General features: G+C 38.3%; 1 protein-coding gene across 1 annotated transcript in view; it reads right to left on the bottom strand.

Moving 5' to 3' along the window:
• The window catches only part of espn (espin), an 84,065-nt gene that overhangs the window by 24,026 nt on the left and 36,361 nt on the right, over positions 1-23,678 (bottom strand). The window contains exons 9-10 of the mRNA XM_082189458.1: positions 17,237-17,398; positions 3,257-3,482 (exon numbers count right to left, since the gene is read on the bottom strand). Of these exons, the coding sequence (XP_082045584.1) occupies positions 3,257-3,482; positions 17,237-17,398 (388 nt within the window). The remainder of the gene's footprint in view (positions 1-3,256; positions 3,483-17,236; positions 17,399-23,678) is intronic.

The following is a 23,678-nucleotide window of genomic DNA, read 5'->3' as shown; positions in this document are numbered from 1 at the left end:
TTTAAATTGGATGTTAGATTGGTTGCACATTCACCCATGGCTGAAGATCCAAGCAAACACAAATACGTAAATTGACACCTATGCGCTCACACCAGTCATGTTAAATTTCATAATAAACATTTTAAAGGAATATTCTCTGTTCAAAATTATTTACAATCTGTCAAAAGCATCTGTGACATACTGTTGATTACCACATACAATTATTTTATTGTTTGGCTTTAGATGGTTATATTACAACTGAAACTAAAAGAGCTTGAGAGTGGCTTTTGCGTAATAAAGAGAAAATTGGAGAATCCATACTATTTACAATATTTTACATAATTTTTCCAAGGTCTGGCTCTCTAAAATATACCCTAACATTGATGACAAATGCAACAGATGCCTGGCTTCCACATGTAGTTTTAGTCACATGGGGCCTTATTTATAAAATGTGCGTATGCACAGATTTGATCTTAGACTGTGCGTTTGCTAAAATCCACGTCAACATAAAAAATTTAAAAAACGGTCTTTGACGTGAAAAAGTGCTTATCGCCATGTCAGGTTCTAAACAGATGTACGCACTTTTCCTTGTGGCACAGAGCTGCAGTTATTTGGGAATCTAAGCAATGCTTGCCACTCGCCATTCACAATTAAAGGATTTGGACGTTTACTGGAGAAACCATTCAACTGTGCAATATTTATATATATTTTACATCTGGAAGAGAAACGTACGTACATTTTTTTATCATACATTCGTTCTCTGAATCACACGTAAAATCATTTGAGAAATGATTGTAATATCAAATGTAGGATGGTGCCTATGCAACATTTTTAGACCCCTGGTGTTTTTCCAATGGTCTAAAGAGTTTGGATGAATTACTTTGTTTAAAGTACTCAAATTCAATGTACTGTAGCTATTTACCCAGCTTTAATTTGTTGGTTTCCCCGTATCTGGACTTTTAGCATTTATCTCTGCATTAGTTAGATACTGTATACTATTTCACAGGATATTTCTCAAATCACCAACTATTTAACAAAGGCTTTTAGATAGTCTAGCTGTGTTCTGATTGACAGGATTCACTGCTTCCGGTTTATCAGGATATAAGTAGAAGTTCATTTTTTTTAATAAATGTGTTTATTCGGATCAACCTGCAACATCCTCACACAGGCAAAACTTTAGTCATTTATATTAGGGGAGTTGTATATAACACTATACAAAACACTTTTCTGTGGTAATCGACATCCTGCAAAAGATGCCGTCAATAGCCCTTTACTTGTTTTTAGCCAGAAATATTTCTTTAAGAATAAAAGTTCATCCTGGATTTTGGCACAATAAATGTACTTGATTAGGCCATCCTGGGAGTCTTGTTCCTGAGTCTTCAGCTTCTTATAGACATTTTCTTCCTCAAAAGTGCACAAATGAGTATTTGTGCACTTTTGAGGGCTTTTGAAGACTTGCATGCATGAAAATTGAACAGTGGTGACCTTACGTGTAAATAGTAAACATGAAACACACAAATCTACTGGCTTTTATAAAAAAGGCTAAACAAAAGTATCAACGTATTTACTTATTTTGTACAATCTGTCAAAGCTGTGGCATAGCATGGCTGTATTTGTCATCACTTTCTGGCACTAATAATCTGCCCTCTAGGGATAGGAGAATATTAAAGGGTTCAAACTATGAACAAAGGGTCAAACAAGTGAAAGGGTCAATACATAACCCCTAAGTAAGCATTGTTACTTATTTCACAGGCAAAGAGGTCAGCTAAATATAACTAAAGGCCTTCACATAGAAGTCTTAAGGGGTGCTTGCATTGTCAATGGTTAAATTCATAAAGTAGATAGACAAATCTCACTGCTGTAAGGGTAATATGTGTTCCTTCTCCATCACTGTATCAGGCTACAAATCACTGTCTACACTACCATTAGTAGTCACCGCATTGCACTACTGCTCATTATGCAACTTCATTTGCGTAAATCTGAGCCGTGGTCAACTTTGTGGCATTGTCAATGGTTGCTGTCACTCATGTTGCCTCAATTCGCTAACTGAAAATAACTAAATCCATTTGTCATTGCACATTGCTGGTAGTATGAACACCCTTTAAAGTTACCATAACAAAAACCGCCTGGTTAATTATAAAGCCTGTGACACACCAAACCGACATCAAAGAACCAGTGATGTTAAAATGTTGAGATTGAATACATCGCAAAGACTACTAGTATGTATGTTCTGTGCCTGCGTGAGAGGAAATAACTGTTTATACAGGCAGTATAGAATATAGTACATATATGGTATAGTCTACCTTCGTCTGCAGGTATACAAACCGTAAAGAATGAGAACTTGCTTAACATTTTGAATATGTTGATCAGTTGGTTTTTACTTTCTTCATTCCAGACATCCATGCTGTAGTGAAAATATTTGCATTGAAATGCTCAGATAAGTGAATGATGTAAAATTAAAAGAGCTGTCTGTTTGTACACTCTTAGCATCACATTTTTATTGCTTTCTTGCTCTCATACACTCGTTCAATAAGTTGAACAGCCAATCAGAGTTGTCCCTTGCACCAACTGTCTGACGCCAATTCAAAATACCCAACGGGCCAATAAGTTGCAGACAGAGTCCAAAAAGTGCAGACAGTGTGGAACAGACCGCAAAAAAATAGACTGACAGCCGCTCAACAAAGGCTCGACTTTGGCCAATGGCTGACTGTCGGCTTGGTGTGTTACAGCCTTAAAGGGATAGTTCAACTAAAAATAAAAATTCTTTCATCATTTACTCACCCTCAAGTTGCTCCAAACCTGTATAAATGTCTTTGTTCTGCTGAACAGATATTTTACAGGATGTTGGTAACCAAACAGATATCGGGCCCCATAGGAACTACCATGACTACCATAGAAAAAAAAAAAACTATGATAGTCAATGGGGCCTGACATCTGCTTGGTTACAAACATTCTTTCAAATATCTTCCTTTGTGTACATCAGAACAAAGACATACAGGTTTGGAAAAATTTGAGAGTGAGTAAACGATGACATAATTTTTATTTTTGGGTGAACTATCCCTGTAAGGACTGTTTAATTGAAAGGCACCAAAAACAGAGTATAAAAGCTGGCTTGTGTTGTGCTTTCACACTGACAGTATATTGTTACTTGGTATGAAATATACAATGAAAATGAATGCTGTTAATGCATGACCCCTTTAAACACTTTATATCACCATTCATTTCCTAGAGAGATAAAAGATTGTGAAGTTCTGGATGAGATGGTGTCAGTACTCACTGCTGGAGGAGGAAGACATGCGACGCTGGGAAGGGGCTGGTGTGCTGGTGGATGGGGGAGGAGGGGGCAGATCTGATGGAAGAGGTGGAGGAGGAGGTGGAGGAGGGATGAAGGTGCTGGTGGGTGGGGGAGGTGGTGGAGGAGGAAGGGGTAGATCCTCTGCGGTTCCTGTCCCGTTCTCAGGAGCAGGGGCTTTGTCTGCAGAGTCCTCCAACAGTGCTGAACCCTGTAGAGAGAACAGGTGAGCATGGATCATTCATATGGACTCCACATAACTTATCTAAAAACCTTAATTTGTGTTCAACTGAAGAAAGAAAGTCATATACATCAGGGATGACATGAGTTTGAGTAAATTATTAGAAAGTTTTCATTTTTGGGTAACCCATACCATTTATATACAGAGACCACTGTAATTGAGTAAGGTATTATTTGTAAAACTGTTATTCAAACTGTGAAAATTGTGAACAATGTGCAACAGCCCTTATGAAAAAGAAGTATGCTTCGAGTTCATTTTATAAAGTATACTTAAGTAATGTTCAAGTAGTAAACCTGTAAGTGTACTATTTCAATACTGCTTAGGACTAAATTGGCTCACTTTTTAGTACATAAAAGTATACGTTTGTAGTGTACTATAACAGTAGTAAGCTTTAAGTGCACATCTAGTTCACAACTACGTTTCTCGTTTGTACTACAAGTGAACTTATAAATATACAAGTAGTTTACTATTTTAATGTGTGTAGTACTTTTTTTGGTTTATGAAAGTACACTTTGTAGTTTTATACTGCAAGTATTTTTATACATAAAGTATACTACTGTGTTCCAATTTAGGTATTCATTTTTTATACTTGAAATATAATTGTACTTTAACTCTTTCCATTTTAAAAACATGTTATTCTAGCTTCATGCATGCTTTTTTATCACTACTTGAATGTGGGTAAGTTTCATAAAAAAAGCAACATTTTAAACAAAAAGATGAGAAAATCGCATATTCTTGTCAAAGACCGGATTGGATTCAGAATGATGATCAAAACACAGATGGAGTAGATCGAGTCCATCAACAACCCCAAAGCTTCACAGTCGTTTCCTCTTCATGGGTTCAACATTTCATTCGGTATCATAAGGCAGTTTTGATTTATATGCTGTTTAATGTTTGATGATCGCGTTGTTTTACATTTGCGTAAGCTATCTTCTACTAGTTTCTACTTCTGTGTTTTGATCTGGAGATTCTGTACTAGAAGGCCCTGTCCCAAATGGCACACTTCTTCATATGCACTTTTGGTCTTGTGGACTTACATGAGTGTAGTCCATGAGACCGTAGGGTGTCTCATTTGTCATTTTAGGTTTCAGAAGTGTGCCTGTGAGCTCCCCCTTTGCGGTCAATATGAGCGATGCACACTGATGCGAGCCGACAGTCAGATCGGCGTTACGTCACGAAAGTGCAGACTCGTAGGAAGACCGCGAGTGCTTAGGGTGCCATTTGGGACAGGGCCGAAGATGCGTAATAGCGCCCCCCTACTGTATAACAGTGAAAACATGGACAGCCAGAATATTCCGTCAATGGCGAGGAAAGAGTAAAGTTTATTTGAAATAAATTCCTATGTACACCAGTGGACTAGCCTACACAAAAATGTATATGCTCAGTATTAAAGGGATACTCCACCGAAAAATGAAAATTCTGTCATCATATACTCACCCTCATGTTGTTTCAAACCTGTATGAATTTCTTTCTTCTGTTGAACAGAAAGGAAGATATCTAGAAGAATGTGAGTAACCAGACAGTTTTAGATACCATTGACTTCCATAGTAGGAAAAAAATATACTATAGAAGTCAATGGTATCTAAAACTGTTTGTTTACTCACATTCTTCTAGATATCTTCCTTTCTGTTCAGCAAAAGAAAGAAATTCATACAGGTTTGAAACAACATGAGGGTGAGTATATGATGAAAGAATTTAAATTTTTCGGTGGAGTATCCCTTTAAGAACACGCTTTTTGTTTGGGTGAAGTTCTCGAGGGAGCTGCCTGTGCAAACTGTGAGCGTTTTCCCTTCAGAACGCTCCGCTCTCGTCTGGCCCTCTTCTCAAATGTGAAGATGGTTCAGCATCTGGACCTCGTGGTTCGGGTCCCGCTCGTGCTGAGGCAGAGTGGCGACGAGCATCATGGGGTTCAGCATCATGGAGCATCAGATGGAGCTCGCCGATCGCCTTGAGAGGGGAATAATCCTCTCAGACGACTCAGTGGCTGACGAGGGTGAGCTGCATTTCTCTCCTCCACCTAGCCCAGCAGTGAGTGCTCTTCAGGATAAGCAGGAGATGGCTGATGAGGGTGGTGATAATCAGATCAACTCCCACTCTGCCCGGTGTATGCTGAGCTGGTGGATGTAATGAATCGTGCTGCGGGCAGGCTGCGGTTGCCTTGGCAGTGCTTTAGGGGAGAGATCGCTTGCGGTAGGCTTGACGATCGGTTTCTATCCGGCCATAAACCACTAGCTCAGGTGAGCCTTCCATTCCTTCCTGATCTCCATACAGAGATCGAGAGGGCATGAAAGAACCCATTTTCGGCCCGTATCCACCGACATCAGCGGGCTTGTTTCGCTGATGTTGAGGGCAAAGGAGAACATGGGTATGTGTCAATGCCGCCCATCGACGAGACGTTTACAACCTATCTCGTGTCTGGGCAGGCATCAACACTGAGAGCTCCAACCCTGCCACCCAAACCTTTGAAAGCAACATCGTGTTTGAATGGTAGAGCATACACGGCAGCGGGTCAGGCCGGTGCTGCCCTGCACACGATCTGCTGGGGCATCTTGACCAGGGGGCAGGGATGTCCCCTGAGGCAGTTGCTGACCTGGGCCGCACCACAGATCTTGCTCTTGGGGCCAATAAGCAAACTGCTGCCGCGATCGGCCGGTCAATGGCGATGGTGGCAACAGAGAGACATCTGTGGTTGAACCTGGCCGATATCGGGGAGAAAGATAAGGGCTTTCTCCTCGATTCACCGGTTTCGCCCTCGAAACTTTTCGGCACCTCCGTGGAGGCGGTGGTTGGAAAGTTCAGAGAGACGAAGGCACGCTCAGCTGCATTTAGGACCTGCATACCGCTGAGATCCACTTCCGCGCCCAGACAAGCGGGAGGGCCGGGCCCATCATGGTCCGAGGACCGTTAACAGGAACAGAGAGCCAGCGTCGCCTCTCGTGCGCCCCCTCCATGGAGGAGTAGGTCGCAGAAGAGGCGGGACTCCCGCAAGAAGAAGTATCTGAGGGAGGTGATCCAGCACAAACGCACACAGTGGCTTTTTCCCCTCGGAATAATCCTTCCAATAAGGTCTCCCCAGTACAATGGGTCTTTTTGGTCAGGGTTAGGCCGTCTTTTGCTCTGCGAAGCCCCACTCCCCTAGGCTGGGCATAGAAAAATTTCTGTCACCTCTAGAGCCCCTAGCAGACCAGCACCCTGTTAAATTCTCAGCGGCAGGTGGTTGGTACTAGTTCTGAGTACTCCACACTCAGCTCTGTATCATTCTACCTCACACCACTATGGCTCGGGTCGAGCGGAAAGTTCTAACCTACACTTCATTTTGGTTTTCAAAGTACGCTCCCTTGAAGCCAGAGCATTGCCATGAGCTGATGTCCATGCGTATAGATGATAGGCCCCTCAATCTGGGGCCTCCATTGAGGCAAGGTGACTTATGTTGTACTCCCCTTGCTTAAAGGGTGTTGCGTTTTTTCTGAGTACACTGCCATGGGCAATGTGGTTAGGTACCAGGATACTGTAGGCGCTTATCTGCCAACGAAGGCTGCGCTGTCAAGTAGTAGGTCTCAGCAGGCCTCCTTGACTGGGAGCCCCCAAAAAAGGACTCTTCAGGCCAGCTTGCCTCAGGTGGTTGGCCTTAGTAGTTCGGGCAGAAGACTCACTGACTGGTAGTAGGCCTTAACAGGCCTCCTCTGAAGAGAGTCCCAACGTTGTGGGACATAGCTGCAACCAGGTAGCCAGCCTCAAGAGGCCTCCTGTGGGTGGCCCCAATATTTGAGTTGGTGTAGTATGGTTCCCAACGGTGTTGTGTTCATAGCAGAATAGACTTGCCATCAGCTAGAAGGCCCTACCAGGCCTCCCTGGAAGCGAGTTCCCATTAGTATGGGTAGTTGGCTGACGGCACTGGCGTGCCTCAGTGCTGTCTCATGAGTTTTCAAATGACAGGGTACACAGCCAGCAGATAGGGTGCTTGGCTGTTAAATTCACTGGCCAATCAGACAATTGGCTTCAGTGGGCCTCTCTGGAGGCGAGTCAAGTCAAGTCATCTTCATTTATATAGTACTTTTAACAATGTAGATTGTTCCAATGTAGATTGTAGCGAGCCCAAACCATGATCAGCCAAATAAGATTTGCCACTGTATGGTTGGCCGTTTAGGCCTCCCAGAAGGCAAACCCCCAACAGCGTGGGTAATTTTTGCCAGCTAGTGAGACCGCTGTCAGGCGGTTGGCCTTATCAGGCCACCATGAAGCAGTCCCCAACCTAACTGGGCCATGGCAGTCAGTTCCTTACCTACCTTTCTTACCTTTCATACCTTAGCAGGCCATTTTGGGACTGACACTCGGAAACATAGCAACCAGTTTTCTAGCTTGCTATCAGGTAGAAGGCCTCTCCAGGCCTCCCTGAAGGCGAGTTCCCACATATGGTCAAGTGGACAGCTAGCCTGACTGGCTATTAGGTAGTAGGCCTCACCATCCCTACCTGTAAGTGGTTTCCCAGCGATATGGGGTTCTGGCAGTTAGTGGTCATTCCCTAGAAGGGACCCCTTCTAATTTGAAGCTGTGGTCCTAGGCCCTTGAGCAGGCCCAGGTAGGCCTTTCATTAAACAAAGTTTATGGAGGTTTTCCTGTGAAGCGTATAGCTTGGGCTATGACCATAAGGAATGCTGTTACTGACAGCCCAGTGTGACCTGAGGGTGAGTGGTTCTGGCATTTCATTTAAATTTTGCTGGTTCTGACAGTTGTCACTGCCAATGGGCATGCACTCCCCTTAGCATGGTGGCATTGGTATATCGTTCCCCAAAGCATCATCGACGCAGTGCGAGTTCCCTTTCGAAAGGAAACGTCTAGGTTACGACTGTAAGCTCTGTTTCCCGAGAGCAGGGAACGAGACATCTTTTCGCAATGCCTCTGGGCCTGCCTGCCAAACAGTCCCTTCAGATGAAAGGTGATTGTCATGTTGGCAAGGCACCCTTTTATACTTCCGGGTTGCACGTTAATGAAGTCAGTGTTTTTAATGTGCTTTAAGACAAATCGTGTGCAAATGCAAAGTCAACACCATTGCTGAGTATTTTCTCTTTAAAACGGCAGTGAACAGTCTCAAAAATGCGTTTTGAAATCACTGGTGTTTCTGACGTCTCAAACTACCTTGTAACCAATCACGCCAACGTGTGAATTTCTGAGCTGGTGTGAGTGAGTGGAGGCGGGGCTAATTTGCATATTCATAGAACCGTGAATACTAAATGGGGCAAGGGTGTAGAGTTACATTCAAACTATTTTAATGCATGAATTTTCTTTTTTCAAGGAAAAAAACTTTGAATATGTAATTTTGGTGATCAAAGATGAGTTTTAAGGGATACAATTATTGACTACAGGGGGACTTTTAAAAAAGTGCATTACTTTTTGTATTTAGGTGACACAAGTGTCAGAAACTAGCCAGAACATGTTTTGAAGTGGTCATCTGTCATCTATTTTATTAACCCTAAAGCCTAATGTATCATATTTATTACGTAACTTTATAAAGCCTCTAAATTATCAACATGATCAAGGTACATGCCTTCAGGCCTGTAATTGATACTTTTTTAACAAGTACTAAAGTTTACTAAAAGTTATTTTTAGTATAATTCTAAAAATGTCCCCTTCAGGTCGTAATACACATATGTGTTTGCAGTGAAATCCTTAATGATTTGTATAAAATAAACATAAGAATAACCTTTATATTGTCAGTAATATTTCAATATGAACACTTGCTGGACAGAAACAACTAATGTTTACTAGATTATAGTAGTCTGCTGTACTGTTATTAAGATCTCTGAATTTCATCTTACTTTTTGGCTATATAAATAGCATCAAACTGCATATTTGGTCCTCTGAATAAAAACTTTTTCCCCCTCTTCAAGTGTGAGCTCCATATTGTCCTACTGTATATCATACTATATGAGCCATAAAGTAATAATGTATAAAATTTGATACAAAAAACATGATTTTTTGTTAACATTTTTGTTAAAATATTTTGTCTAAATATTTTGATAACTATTATTTCATATGTCAGGCTTTACAGGGTTAAAAGTTCAATTTAAAAATTACATTTTGGACACTAAAATGATCATAGGCTGAATAAAATAACAAATATACTTCCCAAAACCACTTAATCTGACCCACATACCTCCCACTGCACCCCGCTGTATGCATTACCACTGGTGAATACACAATTAGATCTAATTGAGTGGTTTGCTGGAATGACAGGACATCTGCTAAGCTAAGAGCGGCAGTCCTTTACACTCAGAATCTCTAGAGACCACCCGCCCCTATCGACTGACACCAAGTAAACAAGCCCTGACCTTTCAGCCCATGCACCCCCACCTCTTGGACGCGTGCCACGCACGTGCCAGTTATCCCCTCCCCTCCTCCTCATCATCACTATCTCCACCATATGGTGCGTTTCATGTCCCATGCATGTCCGTGTTAATGGATTCCCCAAAGGGACATGTGGAGTACCATCTGGTTCAATCAAGTGGCCAGATGCCCCACTGGGCATCTAATTGGCTCAATGAAGATTAGATCCAATAGCAGAGAGGGGCTATATGAAATGCTGATATCTTGCAAAATATTCTTTCTCTAGATATGACAGATGTTTCTCCAAAAATTCCTTAGGATTAATTAAAATAAACAAATGAAAATAAAATTGGACCTTTTGGGTAACACTTTATTTAGATAGTCCACTTTAGACATTTTACTAACTATAAGTAACTATGCAACCTCGTGTCAAGTACTAGTCAGTATTAGCAGATTGTCTGCTTAATAATAAGATTAATTATGTTACTAACTATGGAAATCTGACTTTAGATTTTAAACTTATGATAAACTTTTATCACACTTCCCATTTTTATGTCTGATGGTGACTAACTTTCCATTCCAGATCTAACAATAAAACAAAATAATTCATACTTACTTTTATTTAGGATGTAGCCACCAGACGAACTTTCGATATGATCTAACCTTCTAACAAACTTTTGACTCAATGTAACCTTGGTCGAATGGAACTTTGAAAATGGACTCAATGTTCTGTTTATTTTGACTGTATTGTGAAATGATTGACTGAAATATTAACCCCTTACAATGTTTTTGATATTTTGCTGATGTAGCTAACAAAGGGTAATGAAGACGCAAAGAGCTAGAGTATAAGAGTTATTAAGTGTTGATTTGTAGACGCTCTGTGTCAATCAGTAGACGCAACAGATTTATTTATTAAGTGTCGATTTGTAGATGCTAGATAGTCAGATTTAGGAAAAATCCATTACATCCCCCAACACACATTCTACTGACTATAAGTAACTTTGCAAGTACATGTCAACTTATTCTACTAACCCTTATAACCATAACCCTAACCTAACCATCTATTAATACTCTAAGTGTTAGTTGACATGTAGTTGCGAAGTAATATTCACTTAATATTCAACAATATTATTGATTTGACTGCACTGATACTATTGGATGAGAACTGAACTGAGCTGGGCTGCGTTTCCCAAAAGCATTGAATGCCTAAATCGATCGTAGAACCATTGCCACCAATGCTCTCTACGATCAACTTAGGCTTACAGTACTTTTGGGAAATGTAGCCCTGGAAGACGACATCACTTTTTTTCAGCAGAACTGCTTTATAGATTAAATGAACTAATTTAATAATGGATTATCTTTACAACGGAACTGAATCAACACTGAATAGATCTCCACTAAACAATGACACTATTTTCTTTTAGAGCTGCTGTACAGCTGAAATGAACTGTTTGCATCATTGAATCATTTTCCTGTTATCACCGTAAAGCTGCTTTTAAACAATCTGTATTGTATAAAGTGCTATATAAATAAAAGGGGGGGGGGGATATTTTATAGTTTAGAAATAAAAATGTAACACATTTTTGACATTATTTACCCTCATTACATTATTTACCAGGGCTGTGTTTCTCAAAAGCCAAATGGTGCCAATGGTTTCCACAATCTTCTTAAAATGTACAATCCTAGCTGCTTTTCAAATAATAAAAGTGGACAGGGATCAGGAGCATATGTGGTCACTGTTTACTTTAATTTGGAAAAGAGCAGCTTCAACATTTTGCTAGAAAACTCCTTTTTCATTCCATGGAAGAAAGAAAGTCATACAGGTTTGATATAATGTATTTAGTTGATCCTGGAACAACATTCCTGTCCAAAAACATAGTCCTAACCCCTAAATCCCTACCCCTAAAGCTGACCCTACCTAGCCTGGGAAAACCCAGACAACTTCCGGCAAATTCAGATTTGCTCGAGAAGTAGTCTGGCAAAGAGCTCATTCAAGCCCATTTCTAATCCGTCGAAATCGCGGCACCAATCAGAAACGTTGAGGCGGGCTTTACACGATGACGATCGCTCTGATTGGTTTTAGGTCTATCCAATTGCGCCCAAAAGGCATTTGAGCGACGTCCGTTCAACTTTTAAATGCATTATTATATTCAAATTGCAAACACATGAGGACAGTCTCCATGAAAGACCCACTGGCAGATGAACGTGCTACTACATTTCTCTCCGAAACGGTAGGAAATTCAATTAGATTTAATAGAGGATTTTAACTGTGACACGATGATTGACAGGGCAGTTTAAGTGACAGGATGCACGCGACAGATCCGTCCGATAAAGATGACGAAGTAGTAACTTATGTCCCAAAGCTTGCCTACTTTTTTGCTACACATTCAAAAGTAAATACCTTTTCTTCACAAAAAGAGTACATACTTTTATGGCGTAGTGTAACTTAGGCGAATTGGGACGCAGCATATGGCTTTACACGATGACGATCGCTCTGATTGGTTTTAGGTCTATCCAATCGCGCCCAGAGGCATTTGAGCGACGTCCGTTGGTGATGCCCCTTTGGAAATGATTTGTCTATGGAGCTTTGCCAGACCATAACTCAGTTACTACTGAGAATGGTCTGGTTTTAACCAGGCTAGACCCTACCCATAACTTATCCCTAAAATCAGAGGGAAATGATAGATGAATAGTCAAGTCAAGTCAAGTCAAGTCAAGTTTATTTGTATAGCGCTTTTCACAATACAGATTGTATCAAAGCAGCTTCACAGTATTCAATTTAAATAATACAACAAAGTTTGTTTCAAGAGGAATTTATTGATTGATAAAATTAAATTAAATATCCCCAAAATATCCCCAACTGAGCAAGCCAAAGGCAACAGTGGCAAGGAACCGAAAAACTCCATCAAGTGACCTAATGGTGTCCTAAAACTCCATCAGGTGACCTAATGGAGAAAAAAAAACCTTGGGAGAACCCAGGCTCAGTCGGGGGCCAGTTCTCCTCTGGCATTTATGAGCTAGAGGCCGGATTGTAGTTTGAACTGTGGGATTATATGAATGCCTGGCTGAAGAGATGCGACTTTAATCTAGTTTTAAACTGGGAGAGCGAGTCTGAGCAACGAACAGTATCAGGAAGACTATTCCAGAGTTTTGGAGCCAAATGTGAAAATGCTCTCCCTCCTTTGGTGGTTCTGAATATCCTAGGTATGACCAAAAGCCTTGAATTTAGTAATCTTAAAGAGCGCGATGGATTATAGGGCGATAGAAGATCCGTTAAATAGACTGGAGCTAAGCCGTTTAGGGCTTTATAAGTCAGTAGCAATACCTTGTAATTAATACGGAACTTTATAGGTAACCAATGCAGTGATGATAAAATCGGTGTTATATGATCATATTTTCTTGATCTCGTAAGAACTCTAGCGGCGGCATTTTGGACTAACTGTAGCTTGTTTATTGAGGATGCAGGACAACCAGCTAATAAAGCATTACAGTAATCCAGTCTCGAGGTCATGAATGCATGAACTAACTTTTCTGTATCAGAAACTGATAGCATATTACGTAGCTTAGCAATGTTTCTAAGGTGGAAAAAGGCTGTTTTTGTAACATATGAAATATGATTTTCAAAAGACAGGTTACAATCGAGTATAACACCCAGGTCTTTTACTGTAGCGGCTAAAGTAACAGGACATCCTATGATGTTAAAGTTGTATTGTGCGAGGTTTTGTGGGCGGTTTTTTGAACCGATAAGTATTACCTCTGTCTTGTCTGGATGTAATAAAAGAAAATTACGCGTCATCCAATCTTTTATATCTTTAACACACTCTGTCAATTTGGAAAATTTAGCGTTTTCATCCGGCCTTGATGAAATATATATTTGAGTGTCATCAGCATAACAATGGAAACTAATTCCATGTTTCCTTATAATATTTCCAAGTGGCATCATATATATTGAAAATAACAGAGGGCCTAACACAGATCCCTGCGGCACTCCATAGTTTACTGGAGTTATGATCGATTTTTCTCCATTTAAATAGACAAAATGGTAGCGGTCAGATAGGTATGATTTGAACCAGCTTAGTGCTTGTCCTTGAACACCAGTATAATTTTGTAGTCGATCTAAGAGTATTGTGTGATCTATAGTATCGAACGCAGCACTAAGATCAAGTAAAACTAGTATTGAGATACAGCCTTGGTCAGAAGCTAAAAGTAAATCATTTGTGATTTTCATTTGATGAATAAGAATGGCGTAGAAGCCCCTAACTCTTGTTTTAAGCCTAAACTTGACTTTAACTGTAAATCTATCCCTAAAATTGATTGGTTGATCGATTGGTTGATTGAAATGTAAATGTTAATTTTCTTTCCCATGAGTCATCCTTCATTTATAATAGGAGAAATCTGCGCTAGTAAATGGAGAGTTCAGGGGAAAACACAATACTTCTAGGCCCAGCCGTCAGACTTACATAGAACAATAAAGGAAAGGCAGTACTGTTTACCCAGTTGAACTGCAATGCTAGCTCTGGGATGCCACACCTTGCATGGATTTATGTTGCAATGTGACAGGTGATGAAGTGAAACCAGCTTCATTTAGAAAGAAGACAGCTGAATGCCCAGGAAACAGCTGCTTTGTGCTTTGGCAACCATTATGGTTGAGGTTTTCCAAGTCACATGATGTAAGGCATTGTTTCCTGCTATCAATACATTTATCATTCAGTTATTTGCAAGTGTGAGCATTTTAGTGTAGAAATGCATAAAGACAAAGTGTTTGTGCTTTGCATTGTTTAGGATCTTATTAAAAACTATGAAATACAAGCATATAAAGCTTTTTAAAGGGGTCCTATTTTGCTTTTTCAATTTGACTCATTTAAATAATCAGTGCCCTCAAAATACGCAAAAAAGGAGACGAGGCCTGGCTGAGCTGCTATGTCAAAGATACACTGTTTGAAACTCATTTATTTGACCTTCCTAAGGCTGATGAACTTAGAGTGGTTAAAATTTATATTAAACACTGTACTATAGCTTTTGTAAGCTCTCGTTTTTTGTAAGGCTGTTCACCGCCCCTTAGCAAAATTAACCATGATTTTGTGATTGATTACTGTTTGTATTACCATAGTTTTCCAACAAGTGTCATGTATCATTAAATGGTGTTTAACTTCAGATCTAAAATGTATAAGAAAATTACTAAAAAAAAAATACCACTCTGAAACGCCCTGTGAAATCTGTGCTTGCAAAATCCGTGCATTAAATCCGTTCTGGATGATCCTCTTGTTTGTTAACATTCTTAAAGGGTTAGTTCACCCAAAAATGAAAATTCTGTCAGTAATTACTCACCCTCATGCTGTTCCAACCCCGTAAGACCTTCTTACAAACAAACAAAAATAACGACTTTATTCCACTATTAATTTCCTTCTCTCTGAGCCACTGTAGTCACTTGGACTAATTTAATCGATGTCTTTAATGCATTTTCTGGGCCAGCAAGTTATAATGTCTTAGAAGCCTATGGAGGAGTGAGCCAGCTCTCAGATTTAATAAAAAAATCTTAATTTGTGTTCCGAAGATGAACTTACGGGGTTGGAACAACATGAGGGTGAGTAATTACTGACAGAATTTTCATTTTTGGGTGAACTAACCCTTTAAGTCTGAATCAGGCTTGAACTGGTTTGAAATTGACACCATACTAAATAGTTACCTCTGAGTAGAGCTTATGGCAAGGGGCATGACATTTCCTGAACGCGCTAAGTGGTACCAATCACAACACACTGGGCTAGCTAACCAATCACAGCACATTTCATATTTCGGAAGGAGGGGCTTCATCGAAACAGGAAATAATCGGCACGTTCAGCATAGACTGGGGAGAGAGGAGCTGTAATAATGTAAAATATGTGAAAAATAATGTTTTTTTAACAATCAAGCATCAAAAGCATATTCTAGTACACCCCAAAAACTAAATCAAGACTTTGCAAAAGGGCATAATACTACACCCTTAAATGATAAAAAAGCAAACTGCATGATCAATACAACTTTAAAATGTTTAAATGTCTTTGCATTATTTAACAAAATTGAACTATGAAGCATTTGTTTAAAAAAAGAAAAAAAAAAAGTATTAGGTTGTGTTTGTCGTACGTTAGTGAAACATGTCTATAGTCATTGTAACAAACCACACATCTGGACACACTTCTGCCATAAAAGCAGCATTTGTTTGCAGATGACACTTAATATTTCATTATCTAAAAAAATGACACTGAGAGGTATTTAAGGCGAGACACTACAAGTGAATAGGGTATAATTTTTAACTAGCAGATATCACCATGAAACTTTCCCAGTTGATTACCTACATTAAGATGAGAAAAAAATGTATTACAAGTTTTCTGTAATTTAATGTTTAAATATGCAAATTAGGCATTATCTAATTAAATATGCACTAATTTGCATATATTTTAAAAAACGAAATCTGAGTTTTGGATAAAGCCAGGTTCAAAATAATTTTTTCATTGTGTTCACATATTAGATGGGGAAAAAAATTACGGAGGGATTTATGGATATCTACTTTTGTTTTCCTGTAAATCAGAATATACAGTCAATAGCCTTGTTTTTTGGAATAAAATGTTATATAAATCAGGCTAGGAATAATATATTTACAAATCCCTCTGTAAATGTCTTCATAATATAACTAGGTACAATACTGGAAGGTTTGGAGTATATAGGTGCTACTGAAGTGGAGATTTCGGACTTGGAGTATGAGAGAAAAGTCATTTTGAGAAAACGGGCTTTAAAGATTTATATCAGCCAATGAGATTGCGCATTTAGAGTAAAATCCCCCCTTTACTTTCACGATTGGTTGCTGATAAAAAGGAAATGATCATATTTGGATCCGACAGCATTGTACAGGAGAGAGAGAGCTTTCTAACGGTGTGTGTGATGACAGGGTGCAGACAGCGATCACGGAGCAGCGGGATGATTTACAACGCCAACTTTTGTTGAGTTTAGGAGAAATCTACAGACGCAAACAGACAAAGTGTAGTAAAATCAAGACCTTAATGTGTATTTCTGACTTTTTTTCACCACAAGTCTGAAAGAAGACATGTTATCGAAGACAAATATCCCAAAATCTCAAAATTGACCAGTGAAAAAAAAAAACGATGTTTTTGCCTGCCGTGTCTCGCCTTAAGTCTCCAAATACTCTTTGGGGGCCTCTGTATACCTGAGATCACTAAAATTACTAAACACTTGCCTAAGTATAACCTTTTGACCACTTTTTTATTCTGTGGCATTGTTAGTCTTACAGATATTATTTGACGTCCAAGTCCTGAGTCCAGATTTAAGATGTAGCAAGCATACAAATAACCATTCATCCTCTTACTGAAACAGAAAAAAATATGAACATGAATATGTAACTCCTTTACCTCCTCGTTGGGTGCCATGGCTCTGTTGGGGTACTGGTCCGTGGTATCGCTACCCAGGGTTTTGTAGTAATCCCCAGTGCTGGGCTGCTTGCTGAAGCTGCGAGACTTCCGATTAGAGTCGACTCTTCGAAGTCTTTCGTGGCTCTCGCCAGGATTCAACTCCTGCCGAAATGAACAGCACATGTTCAGAGATGGAAACAAAATAAAATGCAGAATTTTAACAATCAGTCATTGAAAGAAAATCATACGAATCAATCACTTAATCTCAATGTTGGGGAACGTGCTTATGGTCTACGGCCCTACCAGTAATATTTGGATATCTGTAAAATCCAAAGAGTTAAAGTCACCATAAAATCAAAATTGACGAATCATATTTTTTTCTTTTAAATGCATGTGCCCTTTTTTTTTATTATTATTCAATAATAATAGCTCCCTCTTGCAACAACATCTCTTCTCTTCGCGTAAGGTGTGTTTACTGACATGTTACTCACATGAGATTGATGCAAACAACAATGATCCAATGATCCAATCAATTCCATATGAACAAAATCAAGTATTGCCCTACATTTAAGACTTTCATTCATCTTCAAAAAACAAATGAAGATATTTTAAAATTGTCCCTCCATTGACAGTCCACGCAATTTTCAATTTGTTGCTTGAACTAATCAACTAATAGTAAAACTAATCCATATGAATTGAGCAGTAAAATTTTCTGAAGAGACTTGAACGCTTTATATTATGAACAGATTGAATTTAGGCTTTTACTCAAATATAAACATTGATCAGCGAACATAAACAGAAGACCATACTTGCATGATGCTTAAGAACAAACCTCATTGGTTCTTCCGGAAACTCAAACATTCTGTGTAACACGAAAATGAACCTCATTGGTTCTCGCACGTGAAGCGAACATGCTTGAGCTTCCGTTTACCACAACTGATGTGTGAGCTGATGAATATTTATATGTGAATAAAAGCCTAAATTAAATCTGTTCATCATAAGCGATCGTGTTTCTTCAGATTATGTGGACTAAACCACTCGATTCATATGGATTGGTTTTACAATCTCTTTATTAACTTTTTGAAATGACAAAGAGGTAGTTGTGTGGACTTTCAATAAAGATTTAATTAAAATATCCTCATTTGTGTTTTAAAGATGAATGAAAGACTTACGGATTTGAACGACATGAGGGTGAGGAATTTCATTTTTGGGTAAGGCACATTTTTGGTTTCCATTGAAACGGTTAAACCATTGAAGTTTAAAAAACAATATTTATGAGTAGCCTACTGTTAACCTATTTCAAGAGTCCATTAAAAAATATATATTTCTATAATTAAATTACACTATAAACTCTACTCAAATACTCAGAGTGACTAAAACTTAACTGAACCGAGTAAAATCCTTAAAATTAGAAACAGGGGTGGTTGGGGTGGTTGAATATGATTTAACTTTTCTAACTTTATTTGGTGTGCAATGATACTGTTTGAGCATAAACAACATCTGCAAAGTAACAACGCTCAAAGTTCAAAGCAAAGGGAGATATTTTCTTTTAAAGAAATTGCTTTTTAAGGACTACAACAAAGGCTGGTAGGGACTACACGACATTCCTGTGAAATCACTAACCCTAAAATTTACATAAACCCGCCCCCGAGAACGCGATTTATAGATTATCAAGACAGAATATGATAATCAATGACTAGAAGATAACTACACATAAGCTACATAAATTCACCAACTAACTAACCATTCAGAAATGTTGTCTACATGTTGTCGGTTCTTCTTGAGTCTCTTCATCTTTCTGACTTCGGTTTGAACATAAAAGGCTAAAGGTTTTTGAAATTTCCAGTGCAGGTCTGTGTGAGGTAAAAGGACACAAGCTATTGTAGCTCAGCCCTCTGTGCCGGGAGCAGCAGCTCATTTGCATTTAAAGGAACAGACACAAAAACGGTGCGTTTTTGCTCACCTTCAAACAGTGACAACTTTAACATGCTATATAAAAATATCTGTGGGGTATTTTGAGCTAAAACTTCACATACACACTCTGGGGACATCAAAGACTTAAATTGCTTGTCAACTGCTTGCTAGCAGTAGAGCACATGCTAACATAACTAGCAGATTATCACTGTATTAGTTTGTGAACAATTATTGTGTTTTAAATAAAACATCACGCAGCAATAATATAATCACAATATTCTTTGTTCCATCCTTGACCAAACCACAGACCCTACCCTCCAGCACAATGGTAACCCTTAAAACTCCAACATTATAGAAACAACTTTAAATCCTGACAGAACATTAACATGTACACATCTCCGCCTATATTTTTATTGTGAAAAATTTTTTGTAACATTTACACTCCTTATACAGTGTCAATTTTTTAAATGGTATATTTTAGGGAACTGGTCAACATTTTTTACACTCTTTTTAATAAATGTGTATGGGTTTTTTTTTTTTTGTGGTTTTTTTGGGAAGAGGAGGAGGGGTGTAGCAAATGAAATATATAAAATATTATGTGTTTATAAAAACCATATGAATAATAATTTTAATACAAGAATTATACAAAATATTGTTTAAATTAGTTTTAGAAGAAGTCGAATAAGTATAGCAGAAAATTAAGCAACACTGTTGAATCTGCTGTCACTTTTTGAAATGACATGTCACCTTACATATTTGAATACTGACTTCCCACCCCCACACGCACGCCATTAATACTAAATAAGGTTATATTAACTTTGTATGTGACAGGCTTTAGTGTCAGTGTGAGATTTTGACAATTCTACTTCCCACTGTTGATAGCACTGCTTGAAAATTCCACAAACCAATGCCAGATCTTCTGTTTTTACACAATTCTAAGTAATCTGAAACAGACTATTACAGTAATTGAATTTTCATCCCATATTAAAGTTGCTCCACTTTAGAAAAACCTGACAAATTAAGCCTCATAAACTCTCAGTAATTCCCCTTGAGTTTATGTGGAAAAGCCTCATGTGACCAGCTGATTTACCTGAAAACAAAAAGACTTTTCATGGCACAAAAGCTGAACTGTAACATGGATTTCTAAGCCTCACCGTCTTAGTGGAAGGCAAACAACACAGCAGGCTAAAAGAGAGACTGTCTGACCCCTTGTATGTTGTTTCAGTATCAATGCACTGAACGGTTTCACTTTCTACAGCTGTCACTCACTTGTGTATGATAGTGAATCTTCATCACTGATCTAAAACCATCACCTGCCTTTAGTAAAGGCTTAACATCACAAGAACAAAAGAAATTACATTAGAGCAATCTCAGACGTGTTTTTCAAGACTTTCTAGAAATTTCCAACACAAAAAAGGCAATGCTTTGTTTTCTCTCAAGATTTCCCTAATGCAAAGTCCTTGAATTTGCATAGTAATCAACCTTATGCAATGCAATTCTAAATACATAATGTCACAGAATAGTTAAAGAAAAGCACCAAATATGAGACATTAATCAGTTGTTTGATGTTATATTATGATTTAAAACATTAAAGGTACCTTTCATAAAATAATTTTAAAAAACACGTCTATTTTGGGATATAAAAAAAGGAATACAGCATGATCTCTGCCTGAAAGCATATCCACACATCTATTACAATGAATTTGAATTCTGTCATATAAGGTTTTTATGTCTCATGCCAGCTCTGAGGATGGTATTATCCATGCATGTTCTTCCAGCATCCAATTTGCATTATTGTCTAAAGCACTGTCCTTCATGCAGAATTACTCCCAGTGTAACTTGATTCATCCCAGTGCAGATGGTTTGATTATCATACCTCAGGGAAATCGCTGCTTGAAAGGCTATAGCTGACCTCTATACAATGTGGATGGACCTGAGCCTATTTAAAACCTGCTGAATTTTTCATCACCAGTCACCAATACTTATTCTTCAGGCTTTTGAAACACACAGGGACTCAGCTGTGACTGATCTAAAGAGTGTGCAGTAAGGTTAGATGAAGACAAATTGAGTGAAGAAAATGAATGCAGAATGCAGTTGAACGTATATCTGATTATGCATTCAATGCATTTGAAAGGTTCTCTAGGTTATCACAGGTTACTAACCAACCAAACAACCAACCAGAGGTTACAATATGTTATAATAACTAAACATAAGTAATACTGAAAGTCTGGAAAACATTCCTGACAAAAACACCTTTTGCAGCTGCAAAGGCAATTACATAATTACACACAAAGCTCAAGTAAATACAACTAAACCAAACCAACACAGTTTTAATGCTTGCCACCATCATAATTTCATAACAAAATAACACTGAATAGCAGTCTTACCCTTTCTGACTGCCCTTATTTCTTTCCACAGTGCTGTCACCTTACGCGAAGGTTTAAACTAAGAGCCGGTAGACGCACAGGTGTCACAGGATCTCCATTCTACTGTGAGTCATTCTACCTGACACACGACTTGCCTTTCCCCGCCCCTTTCAAACAATCACATCCCAGAGCCATGACTTCACTGCTCACCTGTTAACCAACCACAGGTCACAGCGCTCATGGGCTCTTATGCAAACCATTGTGACACAGTGGCTAAGCATGGCCGTTCCGACTCGGCTTTCTCACCGGTCGAAGGATTGCATTATGCACACCGGCCACCGAAGGGAATCTGATTACAAATAAAAGTGGAGTTCTCTCTCAAAGGTAGCTGATTTACAAAAATAACAAGTGGCAGTGGGTGATAAGAATGTAGCAGAACAGTGTAAATTAGAAATATAACATAATGTGAATCTTTTGTGTATAAGAACACAAAGTGTATAAGAATTATGTTGAATGAAGTGCCGATCTTGGATTAAAAATAAGCCTGAAAGTGAACTCAGGTGAACTTGTATAACATTCTAGTGTAAGTTGAACGAATCATAGCCTAATATGGGCCTGAGTTACTAAATGGTGTGGTATTCAAATATATTAGAGCTCTATAAACAAACTAACCTTGAGCGAGTTGAACTACACTAAACACAACCCAGAACTGTATGCGGTTGCAATGCATACTTGTTTTACCATGTTATTCAAGCAAGGGGATGTTTTTTTCTTTAATACACATTATTTCTTAATTTTCCCCTCCAAACTTTGATAAATGTTCGTGTGAGAATAAGCGCAAAATAAACAGTATGTATTATATTTCTCTTTGCATATACGAGTATTATTCACCTCTTCATGTAACATGGGCATTACAAATCTGATATATATGATTATTAAAAATACATATGAATGTTATATCTCCATATCTATGAGCATTACACACCTCACCTGTAAGGTTGAAAAAATAACATTTCTGATATGCAGTAAGAATATAGAGAATAATGTTAATAGCAGCACAGATAATTTGATGAGATGTTCAAATTGAAATATTTTGATTGCAGAGTTTGACAAATTGTTTCACATTGTTGAGATCTCTTCTGAAATGTTAGATGTTAAGGTCTCCTTTTGCTCTTATTCAATCCCATTGCTGTCTAGGAGAAACAACTGAGATAAGAACTCGTTTATGTGATTTCTCTTTTTTAAATAAATTCAATCCTGAAAGGTTCCATCTCCTGAAAAGTACATGTAATCTGTTAAGTAAGTGTATGATTGTCATCTCTAAATCCCTCCTCACGATCAACCCCGCCCAACAGCATTACAGCAGCTCTGCAGCCTAAAGTCTTTGACCATAAAAGGAAAAGCAGACTGCATATGATTTGAGACGATGGGTTCTAGAAGATTTCTTCATGTCTTATTAAAGTATTTATTTTCATTAGAAGGAGACTACATTTTTTGCTCTGTGTAGTTAATTAAGTACTGAATTAGTCATGATTTGGTCATGAAATATTTATATAATGTATAACATATTTTCCAGTTTATGGGACCTATTGAGTCACAAATATTTAAGAAATGTGAATTACTTGAAACTACATAAAAACCCATGTTGGACAAGCAGAATTCCCAAGTGTGAAGTGCTGAGTTATATTTACAACCTTTAAAAACTATATCCTATAATCATTATTATATTAAATTGTTACATAATTATATTATTATATCATGTGTTACTAACAACAATTATTAAGACAGTAGTTGACATAACTTAAAAATCTAAATACATCATGTTGACTTGACGTTTTTACCTTTTTATCAATTCCTTTTAACAGTGCAGTACAATAGAATTTCAAGGCATTTCAGAGGGTTAAATGGCAGAAATTCAGGTTGTATTTTTAAGTTTGTATATTTATTCTTCCATACAAAAATTTTTATTTGACCTGTCTAAATCATCATGAAAGGAATTATATTGGATAAAACTATAGACAGACAACATTAGTAAGTGATTCTTAGAAGTAAGTGCATTCCGGTAAACAACACCTTTTTTACATATTGAAATTTGAGGGATATTTTTTCAGCATATGTGCTACTGAACCACTAGCAATTATTAAGTTGAAAAGGTTACCACA

Source organism: Leuciscus leuciscus, assembly GCF_965113295.1.
Source record: "Leuciscus leuciscus genome assembly, chromosome: 13".
Taxonomy (NCBI): domain Eukaryota; kingdom Metazoa; phylum Chordata; class Actinopteri; order Cypriniformes; family Leuciscidae; genus Leuciscus; species Leuciscus leuciscus.
This window is presented reverse-complemented; position numbering and strand designations above follow the sequence as displayed.